General features: G+C 53.3%; 4 protein-coding genes across 4 annotated transcripts; 2 read left to right on the top strand and 2 right to left on the bottom strand.

Annotated features, from left to right (window-relative positions):
* Positions 1 to 411: 411 nt before the first annotated feature.
* On the top strand, positions 412 to 2,074 carry PG986_005972 (Ribose-phosphate pyrophosphokinase 1; the record flags this gene model as incomplete). The annotated part of the gene is made up of 3 exons (XM_066842194.1): positions 412 to 522; positions 601 to 748; positions 828 to 2,074. The coding sequence occupies 3 exons, from the start codon at positions 412 to 414 to the stop codon at positions 2,072 to 2,074; spliced, it is 1,506 nt and encodes a 501-aa protein (XP_066702056.1).
* A 627-nt stretch (positions 2,075 to 2,701) lies between these two features.
* Positions 2,702 to 4,939, bottom strand: PG986_005971 (uncharacterized protein; the record flags this gene model as incomplete). Its single annotated transcript, XM_066842193.1, has 1 exon — positions 2,702 to 4,939. One exon carries the CDS (start codon positions 4,937 to 4,939, stop codon positions 2,702 to 2,704), a length of 2,238 nt encoding a protein of 745 aa, XP_066702055.1.
* A 1,782-nt stretch (positions 4,940 to 6,721) lies between these two features.
* PG986_005970 (Cytochrome P450 monooxygenase TRI13) lies at positions 6,722 to 8,556 on the top strand (the record flags this gene model as incomplete). Its single annotated transcript, XM_066842192.1, has 2 exons — positions 6,722 to 8,282; positions 8,375 to 8,556. 2 exons carry the CDS (start codon positions 6,722 to 6,724, stop codon positions 8,554 to 8,556), a joined length of 1,743 nt encoding a protein of 580 aa, XP_066702054.1.
* A 465-nt stretch (positions 8,557 to 9,021) lies between these two features.
* Positions 9,022 to 12,072, bottom strand: PG986_005969 (uncharacterized protein; the record flags this gene model as incomplete). Its single annotated transcript, XM_066842191.1, has 1 exon — positions 9,022 to 12,072. One exon carries the CDS (start codon positions 12,070 to 12,072, stop codon positions 9,022 to 9,024), a length of 3,051 nt encoding a protein of 1,016 aa, XP_066702053.1.
* Between the last annotated feature and the right edge of the window lie 907 nt (positions 12,073 to 12,979).

The raw sequence follows: 12,979 nt of genomic DNA, 5'->3' as shown, positions 1-12,979 counted from the left end.
TATGTGCACTGCGCCTTTAAGTATCTACTAACCGTAGTCCACCAGAGCCAATCCGAGGTCGGGGTTGTATCTTTTTTCCCCCTCCTACGTCAAATATGTAACCAGACGCATTCCTCCCTTCTACATACATTCCGTTTCATCATCGTTGTCTGCTTACAGCATCCAGCCTCTCCATACACATTGTATATCGTGGGAAGGCCGAGCCGTTGGGTTATCGATTACCTACTCAATCGTAGCTTCGATAACACCCTTGCTGATCGCCGATAACCCATACTTTTTTTCCCTCTTTTTCCCCTCGGCCAAGGAACAAACGACTGGCCGTGCTCTTTGACCCACACCAAGTTTTTCTTTCCTTCATCTGCGAGCGTCCTCGCCCGCCGCCCATAAATTTTCTTCCTCACACTCTCCAAGATGCGCAACACACTTGTCTTCTCGGGCACTTCGTGTCCGGCGCTGTCTGGCAAAATATGTGAGAACCTGGGCTTGTCACCGGCCTCGGCCGACCTGTCCCAATTCTCAAATGTACGTCTCGCTTGAGCTCCTCGTCGAGCGGTCGCTCCTACGTCTCCTGCTCGCGCTGACAATGGCTTTTTGTCCCAGGGCGAAACAAGCGTACGGATCTTGACGAGCGTTCGAGAGAAGGATGTGTTCGTTGTACAGTCGGGAAGTCCCAAGATCAACGACACCATCATGGAGCTGCTCATCATGATCTCAGCATGCAAGGGCGGCTCCGCGAACAAGGTCACAGGTAAGCTACCCGCCATATCCAAACTTGCCCCAAGAGAGCGTGCCCACAGATCAGGCTTGCTAATGATTGAACCTTACAGCTGTTCTGCCCTACTTCCCGTACAGTCGACAGTCCAAGAAGAAGTCGCATCGAGGCGCCATCACGGCCAGAATGCTCGCCAACCTGATGCACGTAGCTGGCGTTAAGCACGTCATCACGATTGACCTGCACGCTTCTCAGATGCAAGGCTTCTTCAAATGCCCTGTCGACAATCTCCACGCCGAGCCTCTGATAGCCCGCTGGATACGCATGAACGTGTCCAATTGGAAGGAGGCCGTCGTCGTCTCCAAGAATGCTGGCGGCACCAAGCGAGTCACGTCACTGGCCGATGCTCTTAAGCTGAATTTTGGCATTGTCACCACGGATCGCAAGCGGGCTGGTGCCAACATGACCGTCAGCATGATCATGAACCATCTCGATGGATTCGACCGACCTGCCCCTCTCACCAATGGCAACAACGCTCAACCCATGCCGAGTGCTGAAGCCGAGGCAAGTCAATCTCAGGATGCGGACAGCACCCCTCCCAGATCATCACGAGTCATTGCCGATGCGCAAGGCTCTCCTCGACGTTCTAATGGTCCGCCGCTCATGCGCACGAGAACCGTGCAAGCCCCGACTCCGGCCTCGCCCATCGACGAGCTGAATGAGGAGGAAAGCCAGAATTTCAATGACGTGCGAGCTCAGGTCGTGACTCACGGCCGTTTGGTGCAAGGGCATATTGTGCCTGATGACTACCCTTCGGCCAACCAGTCAGATGCTGGAGGAGAAGGTAGCCAGCAGTCTGAGAAGACCGAGGCTGATGACCCCATGGCCATGTCTCATGCGTCCTCATACTTCGCACCGGAGCCGCACGCTCTAGGTGGATCGGGCGATGCTGATGTCTCATCTGACGAAGAAGATGACAAGCTGAAGGACCCCAGTATGGAACACATGATCACTCTGGTGGGCGATGTCAAGAATCGACCAGTCTTCATTGTCGACGACATGATTGACAAGCCTGGTTCTTGGATCGCCGCCGCTGAGACGGTGGTCAAGCGAGGTCACGCCAACAAGGTGTACTGCATGGCAACACATGGTGTCTTTGGTGGCGACTGTCTTGAACAACTTCAAGCTTGCGAGTGTATTGATCAGATCATCGTCACCAACAGCTTCCCCATTAGCGAGGACAAAGCCAAGAACACGAGTAAGTTGGTCATTCTCGACCTTTCCTTCTTACTTTCCGAGGCCATTCGACGGAACCACTACGGCGAATCTATTTCGCCGCTGTTCCAGCACATTGCAGACTGAGCTCTTAGGCCGTCAATGAGGTAGCGACAAGACATGGTCTTGGCAACTTCTTGTATAACCTTATGTGATTCCATGAACGACTATGACACACTTCGCGAGGCGTTTCGGGAGGCTTAAAATGTGGCCCAACTACGAGGATATGGATTAGGGCACTAGACTATGACCCAATCAGATACCATATGACTCTCTTCTGGTGAGGTACGTTCATGTGCAGAATCATGACGACGTGATCTTATGTTATTGCAACCCCCCCTTTCCCTCCCCCCAACGGTGCTCTCCTTCGGGAGGGCCAGGGCTGTGTTCCCTCTAGGACGAGCTTCTGAACGGAACGTTGGCAGATCAATCATTTTTAAGCGACTAAAGAAGGCCCATCATTCAGATCATAGATCACGCCCTTCGGGGCGATGAGTGATGGGCAAGAGAAATCTTCGCACATCTTGATAAAGCAAGCTTCTATTTGGCTGGTGACTAGATCACGCCACAGGCCTTCTGGTATCAAAATATCCATATAGTGTCCAATCCTGTGGACTACATTAATAAACCATCCTACTCAACGCTGAAAATCCATAACGCCTTGACTCCCCACGTCGTCTTCCAGAGATCCATCGAATGGTCCTTCCCTATCAATCAAGGCCTAGGGTTACTGCCTAGAAAGTGTCGAAGCTCTTCAATATTACAGCCGTGCAGCCGAGGAACGGGAGGCAAGACGGTCGAGGAGAACTCCTTTCTCCAGGGATGTTCCCACGTCTGCTTGGACGAGGTGGCCTTGGGCGCGTTGTGGTACTTTGACGTCGCGTCGACCGTGATTCGCGGGTATCTGAACTCCCAGGCGTCGTACTCGTTCGGCGTCATTGGCTGAAAATGGCAGCCGCTGCTGAAGCAAAGAAAGATGTGGCGGCTGTTGTGAACACCGCGTACGTTGGTCTCGGAGGCCACTCCGTTCAGCAGTGTGAAGATTATTACGCAGATGTTGTACAAATCTGCAGTAATCTGGCTAACGACGGCGGGTGTCCAGGCGTGCGCGAGATGCAAGAGTTGCCAGATATTGGCCTTGAACGGTACGCCGTCGACCGAAGAGGTGTTGAAGAAACGGCCGTTGAGGTGCTCGTGGTAGAGTTTGTATCTTGGGTGCTGCGGCTCCGACAGCACGTGATACAGATACTCCAGGTGCTCGGCCTTGACGATGTTCCAGTGCTCATCGCTGCCATATAGGCAGAAGGAAACACTGCGCCAGTAGCAGTCTCCATCCGGGTCATGAGGCGGGTTGTTGCTGTGGACAATGAACTCGACTTCTTCGACGAGAGGGAATCCCTTGTATAGTCTATACGATCCGCTGCTAGTCCAGTTTGCTGCGATAGCCTCTTTGTCATCAATGGGCGCCGGGGTGTACCATGAAGTTTTCTTGAGGATATCCGAAGCTCGAGAGATGGGGTCTGTCCAGTGCCTCGATCCTATTCCGCGCAGATATTCGCGTTGGTTGAGACGAAGGCCAACGACAGGAGATGGATATTCGCCAACGTTAGTCTGCCTGTTCTGGTATCGAAGCAAGGTTGAAGAGTCGGTTGCACGGGCGTTCCCCTGAATGCCGTAAAACCCGACAGGCTCATGAGCTTCCTCATTTCCATCCGATTCATAATCACCTCCCAGGCCACCCATGCTGCCGCGGACAAAGTCATTTCCCAACCTTGAGCCTCCTCCAATCCGCCAATTGCCATCATTGGTCATTGAAACATCGTCGTCGTCGTCTACCAATGAGACGACTTGAGAACTGGATGACCGAGTGGTATTGGACCGACCACCATTCTGAGTCCTGCTTGGCGACGGCAGATAGGACGTCGTTCCGAATCTTGAGGCGGAGGGTGTCTTCGTCGGCTCCTTACGCCAGCGACATTTGACGGTGATCACATTGGTGGAGGATACCAAGGGCTTGGCCCGGCGAATGTATTTGAGATCATTCTTGTAGATTTCGTCGGTCGAAGGGAATGTCTTGGGGATGGGGTCAGTCTGGATGCTGGCATCTGATACCTCCATCTCCGTTTGAGTCGCAGCTTCTTCGAAAGCCGAGGTGGGAGTTTGGGTCGCAATGGTGGTGCCTTGTATGACTTCCGTCTGGGTATGAAAAGATCTCTTCAGCTTGATAAAGGTTCGAGTATTAGTAGCAGCATCAACACCCTTGGAAGTGATGTGGGTATTGGTGGCAGCATCGACAGCCTGGCGAAGGGTTTGGGTACTGGTGGCAGCATTGACACCCTTGGTAATGATTTGAGTAGCACTGGCAGCGTCAAGACCCTTGGAAATGGTGTTGGTGTTGGTCGCAGCATCGACACCCTTGGTCGTAACATCAGGCACCTTGGGCTCAGCTGAGTAGAAAGGTGATGCGGTAACCTCGGATTGTAGGTACTCGAATGTTTCGGACGTCAGCCAGCCCTTGTTTGCGTTCTTGATCTGGGCCAATGTAGCCACAAGGTCTTGATGAAGCTTCGCGACATCGCCATCTTCCCAAGTCTTGACCTCAATGACCTCTTGCACCTGGGACTCATTCTTCTCACTAGCCAAACGGTCCTGTTCCTCCAGACGTTCCTGCTCCTCCAGACGTTCATGTTCAAGAAGATAGTATTCTTCGACAGTGGGCAGCCTGTCGTCACTAAGCTCGCTTAGAGGACTGCTAAAGCCAGTAGCAGTAGCATCGGTGGTGATGGGGCCATCAGTTGTGCCATTATCGTCGAGAGCAGCATGATCGGAGTCCTTTCCAGAGCAGCGGTGGCGCTTGGAGTTGGAGTCAGGATATTCGGGGGGCAACTGAGCGTCGTCAAATTTGCGTTTGGTGCCTACTGGCAAAGGGTTTTGGGAGGGTTCTGAAGCCATACTGGCTTGGCGACTTTCAGAGATATGCTGGTCTCGAGTGCCAACTGGGGAAAAGTGAATTATGTGGTGACGCCAGCGGGTAACAGGTTTGGCTCCAACTTGGCCCGCAACTTGAAAGAAAGGAGACGGTGAGATGTGATGTGTGCAAATCCAGTCTGCAAGAGAGTGCAGAGAGGTAGAGTTGTGTTTGGGACGACGAAGGCAAGACGCGGAAGGCAAGATGGGATCAAGATGAAGAAGATGCAAGGCAACAAGTGAATTTTTCTTCTTTTCTCGCAAGGTTGAATGAATGGGCAAATGATTGCGGATATCTACTTGATTGACTGATCATTCCCCTGGAGTGAGGATGGGATTGTCTTTAACAACTTCGGATCGCAGCATGCAGATCCATTGAACCTCAAGCCCACCCGCTTCCCCTCCAACGCAGAGGAGGAGAGCGAATTGACCCGAATTGATGATTGATTGATGTATTTGACATCACTGTCTGGCTACCTAAAGTACGTGCATCTGCCTTACCAACTTGGATGGAGGTTCCTTCCTTGTGCTCAGGATTGATGTGTTGTTCAACCACACATGCCCATGCCACTGCTGATTACAACGAGACTGCAATCCGAACATCAATTGGGGACTCTGGATATATCATTTCCCCATGCGTAATAATCCTCAAGCATGCTCTGTTTCCACCTTCTGTCAATATTTTGTAACCCATCAATGACTGAAAGAAGCAACTGCCTTTGCAGTTCTGCGCGGGATGTGCTGCTCCATTCACCTACTCACTGCACAATGCTTGCCTGACGGATTGAATGAGAATACTATCATTCCATCAGAACAAGGGTAAGCAGCACCCTCTTTTCTGATACTTAGGGTAATTGACCCAGATGCCGTTCATTTTGACTTTTTGTGTCGGAGCGGTGGTGGTTGAGGACCACATCACAGACGTACACCTACCTCCTTTTGGCGATGAAGTAAAAGCTTCCAACATGAGAGAAACCCCTTTTCGCCTGGTTTCCTACTAGAAATATCTGCGTGAACCAGCGCAGCGATGAATGCAGGTCAGCCTCGAGTAAAAAAGCCAAGACATATATACATTGGTATGTACTTTATCCTAGGCTGGGGTTCAGCCCAAGCCACTGCGGCTAGCGACAGACACCTGCTGAGCCGTCACTATACTAATGCACACATTCCACCGATGAATTCCTTTTTTTCTTCTATTGTTCTCCAGACGAGAATTCTTGGTAGAGTGCACTACGGAAATCAGATATATAAATATTACTAAAGGTATACAGATCCACGGAAGGGCCTCGTCCAAAATGGATAGCATCAAGATTGGTTGAGTATCACGGCGGCCATGCCCTGCACTGCACCCGCTTGCCTACAGCCATGTTTACGTGGGAAGGTCCGGCTAGGCGGGAACTGGCTAACATATGCGCCTCGTACAGCGCTTGGCTCGCTTCGGCTCCCTTTCGATAAGACCTCAGCTGAAAGGCGGCCGACCTTGTTGGATGCATTTATGGCTCAACTGCCCCGAGTAATGCAAGGGACAATGTCTAGACCGATCCTCGGCCTTATCTGGGCAATCAAAAGAAAGGAAGCGCTATGCTTGAATATATATCTGGCAGCCACTCGATAGTGCCATCCCATTTTTTAATCCGCCTATTCTAACCGTCCGACAAAGGCTCAAGGGGACCCTGTTCCGGTGTCGAAGAGACTCCCTTGAGAGATAACACCTTGACAACGCGCTCAGGATCGCAGCAGACCAGGCGTACTCGCGACACAGTCACCATGTCTACTCTTCTATACCTGAGCGCTGTGTGCGCCGTTGTGCTGTACGTCGCGTACCTGCGCCTCCTCCCGCGTCCTACACCAGGGATCCCGTACCACAAACACTCGGCCAAGCGGCTCTTCGGCGACCTGCCCGACTACGTCGCCTCGTACCGGAAGCATGGCGAGTTCTACCAGTACCGCCACGAAAGCGTCAAGAAGCTGGGCTTCCCCATGTACCAGTTCTTCATGACCCCGCTATCCAAGCCCCTGGTCGTGCTCGAGGATCCGCGCGAGGTCGAGGATATCTGCCTCCGGCGCAACCGCGAGTTCGACCGGGCCCCGCTCACTTCCAACATCCTCGGCGTCGTCATGCCGCACTCGAGCATTGTCAAGAAGACGGGTCCGGCCTGGCGCGCCCAACGCAAGCCTTGGTTGAGTGTCATGGCCCCGGATTTCCTCCGCCGCGTCGTCGGGCCTAGCCTCCACGAGGCCACTTTGGAGTTGGTGGAGCTGTGGCGCACAAAGGCGGCATCTGTCGCAAGTAGCGGAGAAGTGGCCGATTTTATAAACGATTTCGACATTGCTGCCCTCGATGCTATCTGGGTAGCCATTCTCGGCGAGAAGCTGAACGGATTGAGAGATCAGATCAACGCAGCCCGCCCAGTTACTGGTGTGAAGAAAGGAGAGACCGGGGGCGATGATGGAGAGAAAGCCGACAGCATTGATATGCAAAACACCATGCGGTACATGAACCACGCCGCCCTGTCCTGGCGAACCTTCAAATTCCCGCCCCTGCAGCTCTGGCTCATGAAGCGCAGTGCCGAGTACCGGCGGTTCCACGACCTCAAGAGCCGCCAGATCCAGCGCATCATGAAGAACTCCATCGCGAAATTCCAAGACGCCCTCGCAAGCGGCGTCGAGGCCCCAGACAGCTGCGCCATGGACCTGGTGCTGCGGCGCGAGGTTCAGGACGCCCACAAGGCCGGCACGCCGTTGCGCGACCTCGCGGCCGATGCCGACCTGTGCGACGAGATCTTCCTCCTGCTGTGGGCGGGCCACGACACGACCTCCAACACGCTCTCGTGGTGGGTCAAGTACATGAGCCGTTACCAGGAAGTCCAAACCAAGCTCCGCGCCTCCCTCGAAGCGGCCTTCCCTATCACCCGGCAAGACGGCCAGCAGCTGCCGACCGTCGAAGAGATCCTCGACGCCGACATACCCTACCTGGACGCGGCCATGGAGGAGACCCTCCGCCTGTCGACCATCACGACGGTGGCGCGGCAGGCCGTCGTCGACACCGAGATCCTGGGCTGCCGGATCCCCAAGGGCACGCAGATCGCCACGCAGAACCTCTTGTACGAGCGGCCCGTCGCCGTGTCCGAGGAGCTTCGCAGCGCGACGAGCCGCACCGTCCAGGGCGAGAAGCGGACCCGTGGGGGCTTCGACGGCCCTGCGGGCGACAACCTGCAGGATTTCGTGCCGGAGCGCTGGCTCGTCCCGGGAGATAATGGCGAGATGGCATTCGATGCTTATGCTCTTCCGCGGACAGCATTCGGTGACGGACCCAGGGGATGTTTTGGTAAGTGGCCAACCTGATCTCCCCTATTAGTTGTATTTTGGTGTTTCTTTTACTGACCTCTTTGCGCTACTATTGCCGCTGGCTATCTACAGGACGCAGACTGGCAATGCATGAGCTCAAGATCATGATGACGTTGACGACGCTGTGCTTGAAGTTCGCGCGTCTGCCGGAGGACCTTGACAACATGCGCGCGAATGAGACGTTGTTCAGGAAACCAGTCAACTGCTTTGCACGCCTTGAAGTCTTGCGCGAGGCCAGCGGGCCGTCTCGATGAACTGGGAGGAGACCATGCCAGAACGGGACAGTCGCCAATGCCAGTTAGACAGTGTTGCATGACGACGGACTTCAAGGGTGGACTGGACTAGGACATGACGAGCCTGGCATCCCTGAGACCATCCGGCCATTAATTCCAATATGTGCTAAAGTGCTTAGAAGCAAGTAGCACACAATGCAGGCGGTCTATGACGATGTAAATAAATCTTGTGTGTTCGACATTGTTGTTTTTTGACTAGCGGTATGAGTCAACATGTTCCACCATCAGTCAACCCTCTTGGTTTCTGATCTCCTATGACTACACTTGATATAGTACATATGCAATATAAGTAAAAGCATATCTCTTGTGCAATACTCTTGCATCATTGGCAATCTTGCCATGGCGAGACTCATAACCTAACCATCTACAGCCCGAATAATACAAGCTTAAGACAAGACTACAACCAGCTCCACCCCCTCATCCATGTTACTCATTCAGATTGAGGTTGTGAAGCTCCTTGAGGAGTTCGTCGAATTGCTTTCCTCCCAAAAGTTCGCTATGCAACTTCGCATCTTCAAGTATGTTCTCGGAGGGTGGAAATCTGCCGGCTGACTTGATGATCCGCCATGCGCGGCGAAACTCGTCACGGATTGACACGATGCCATTATGAGTCACCGTTCGGGCGACATTGTGCTCGAGCTCGAAGGGATCCTCGATGGCAAACAAGTAGCGATGACGGATCTCCTTGAAGTCTTTGGGCTTGGCATTTGCATCGGGTTTGGTCGGCATAACCGGAGACACGGGTGTTCTGGGATCAGCATTGGGGCTGAAGGGGGAGTCGGGCGCCGGCGAAATTGGGTTTCGCAGCAACTCGGCCTCAGTAGGGGCCGGTGGCGCTCCGCCTTGGACCTGGAGAACGGTCTTTGCCGAAATCCAGCCCTTCTCATGCTTGCTTAGGAGGCCGCCAGGAGTCCGCAGGCTTATCACGTCTCGTCCCCAGTCAAACACTCTTTTAGGAGTCGCGCTCATCATGTTGTTTTGAGCGTAGTACTCGAAGAAGCCTCGCAGGAGAAAACCAAGGGATTCCCTGTTTCGGTTTATCGCACCTTGTTGTGCCATTCGCAAAATCTCTTGCTCGTCCCTCCAGAAACGAACGTTACGACCCTTGCATACTGCAATGCCTTCCAGTGCTTCAGGTGGGAGGTCCGGGTCCGGCGGTGCCAGAAGTTGAAGGTTGGGACAAACAAAAGGATGAGCGACATTAACGAGATAGTGTATCACCATCAAAACATACCCATAACTACTTAGCGTTCCTCGGTAGGGTGTGTTTATGCCTCGTGCTTTGGCCCAGTGTTTGACAAACAAGACAAGAGGCCGTACACGAGGGTCGCAATAAGAGTAACACCGCAGTAGCAAGGTATTCTGAAGGGCAAGGTGCGCGGAAAAGTTGATGTCGCATTGCACACCAACCCCGGACTTGGGGAACTCCAGCTTGTCGTGGTATCGATCCCTCGGGCGATTTACCTGCATGCGAGAAGGGTCAGGCAGGGCGCGAATTCTTGCAACCAAAGTTTCCGGGATCTGGTCGCCTGCGTTGCCGCGCAGGAAGCTGACATAATCTGCAACGGCTGGAATGTCGTGTTTGTTGTATTGACCGCTGTCCAAGGCCTTAGAATATTGAGAGGCGAGGTGGAGACACTTATGCCTGTGGGCAATTTCTCTGAAGCCTGACGAGGGATTCGCTTGTGTAAATGCCTCAAGCTCACGCCGAATGTCCGCATCCCAGATACCCGAGATATAATATTCTGGCAATTTGGGTATGGCAGCATTCTCCTGAGATTGGGTAGCGTCCTTAGGAAGTAGCCCTTCTGCGATCTTCGCAGTTCGCAAATGGTATGTGGTGGGTGACTCGTATTGATCTTGTTGTAGCAGCATCAGCTGGAGCCCGGGAACTTGGCGTAGTCTCTCAACTGTAATGTGCAGATCCCTGCTCAGCAACAATGGATCGTTGCCGAACGTTCGGGTGTCACGAAGATGGGCCCAATGCTGGAAGTGCTTCATATATGCTTCTTCCGCAACGCTGCCGGCGGGAAACGCAAATCCTCGGTTGTGAAGGAGAACAAAACGCTCTCCTACCACCAAGTTGAACACCCCTTGTAGACTTTTGAAGTTTGGTACGTGTTTGCCTGGTGAAAAGGCATGGCAGTTGCGCACGCGTTCCCTGAGTTCTTCGTCGTAAAGACCGTTGACAAACGCAATGCACAAGTCATCAAGGAGCATGAAGTCCGCATCCTCGAAGTCATCGATATTAGAGTGCGTAAGATCCCGTCCATTCATACGACGCAGTACCTTTTTAGCGAGGCTATGATACCCTGCTAGAGACTGGTTCTCAGACTGTTTGATAGAAGCGAGGGAGTCAGATGGATCCTGCCGAGGCGAGTCGCTCGAGGCCAATTCCGGTGAACCATTGGCGCCCTCCCGAGTAGCAGAATTCACCTGTTCCTGAACACCAGCATCATCAGCACCCGGGTCGTCTTCGGCGTCAGCGCTTTCACCATCGACTAGTCCTTTCTCCCACTTGGCTCGTTCTTCCAGAAGATCGGAGCGGAGCTTGTCTGTAGGCTTCTCACATAGTTTAATGATAGGCACACGGGTTCGAGTTAACAAGCGAGCGCCGAATCCAGCGTCGAGCAAAGCCTTTTCCAGAAGCCGAGGTACAGGCGAGTCTGGCATGTCAGGGGAAAGCAGCGACGATGACGATAGGAGACCAAGATCCATATCGGCTGTTTTGGTGGCAAACCCGGAAGAAAGACTGCCGAAACATTTAAGTTGAACACTTTGGGGACCAGCCCAGGAGACATTTTTGCTGTCGATCTCATGAGCATCAATGACAGCGCGGCAAATCTCCTCAACCTGAACACGAAACTTTTCCTTCTCCGCAATCTCGCCAAGCTCAATCTCAGCATCGCCAACTACGGCAAGGCATAATTGTTCAAGAAATGCGGACTGAGCATCTAACTCTTCACGTCGAACGTTGTATTGACGATAACCAGGGGCGTTGTAGAGGGATCCTTGCTGCTGTGGCCTGGGCACAAAGGCCTCTGCTGAGATAATGGCAGGATCCTTCACGGAAGGGTGCTGGTTCCAGTGGTTCTGCTGCTGGGTAGACTGTCCATAACTGGATGAATTTAATGACCTGTGGCCATAGCCCTGACGAGGTTGTTGTAGTTGCTGCTGCTGCTGCTGTTGCTGCTGCTGCTGCTGATGATGCGAGAAAGGCCGATTGTGTAGTGATGGATTTGGCTGGCCCCGGTCATGGTAGCCGCCACGGACAGATCCGGATTGAGGTTGCGGGACGCGATAATGAGAATTGGCACCACCTCTTTGGCCTCGGGTAGCCGAGAACTGAGGTTCAGTAGCCCTTGGGTCAATATCGATAGACAACTGGGAAGTCATCTGTCTCCGCTGGGCTTGGTTTGGCCGTTTTCGCGAAGACTGTCCGCGATTTGGATGGGACTCCATCTTCTCGCTGGCCATGGGGCTGTGCTCTTGCTGAAGGGATATCGCGAAGGCGCCAGGGATGGACTCAAGAAGAAATAGGAATACTTGACAGAGAGAGGCTGAATTAGACTGGCCCAGGGTTGAGGGTAGCCAGTCAGGCCACACTGATTCCAGAGCGCTGCTTTACTTTGCGGTCATTTCCAAAGAGGTGACACCAGAGATAGTCGACCAGCCAGATGAGGATCAGTCAGGGCTTGGGGTGACAGGAGCATCTAGTTGGTTAGTCCGTTGGCCTTGGAGTTGAAGCTGTATCTATCCAGCAGCTACCAGGTTCTTTTCGCAGCTAGGTTAGAATTGGATGGATCTACACGTAGGTTGGGTCAACCTTAACAGCTCCTCGATTTCTTCAGGCCATCCAATCAGGCCACATCCAGCCAAAGGTGGGGGCAAGGCCCCTGGGGATAAGCGGGATACTTGGCTCAAAGGTACCGCCTCTTCCGCTTTTTTCACCATAACGCAGCGTGCACTCACCCTGGAGGTACCTGTCACTAGAGCTGTCACAGGTAGCCTCTAACGTCTCAAGCCCCCCAGCTTAGCACTGAGCAGAGGCAGCATTTCCGGCCTTTGCACCCGACACCAAGAGCCAGGCTAGGCTACTGCGGCTCCCGCCCCATGCCTGGCACTGGCTGTTTTCCTTGTCATGCACTTTGGCACTGCAGCATTCTTCAATGTTGGCCGCATTCCATCAGGCAGACTCCATTCTGATCACCTCTCGTCATTCTTGTCGTCTCGTCGCGAGGCGCTTCTACATTTCTCCTGCAACGCTTCTCATAATCACTAGTGTCGCCTGCAGCTGCATGCATCGCGCTGCGCCTTGACAATTCCAAGCGGCTCTCTGCTTCGCGTCGCCGCACGTCTTGCCCTCCTCTAGGTAGTTTGTTTT

Source organism: Apiospora aurea, assembly GCF_038362705.1.
Source record: "Apiospora aurea strain CBS 24483 chromosome Unknown utg000004l_segment0_segment0, whole genome shotgun sequence".
NCBI classification, from domain to species: domain Eukaryota; kingdom Fungi; phylum Ascomycota; class Sordariomycetes; order Amphisphaeriales; family Apiosporaceae; genus Apiospora; species Apiospora aurea.
Note: the sequence above shows the minus strand (reverse complement) of the source record. Positions and strands in the feature narration are given on the sequence as shown.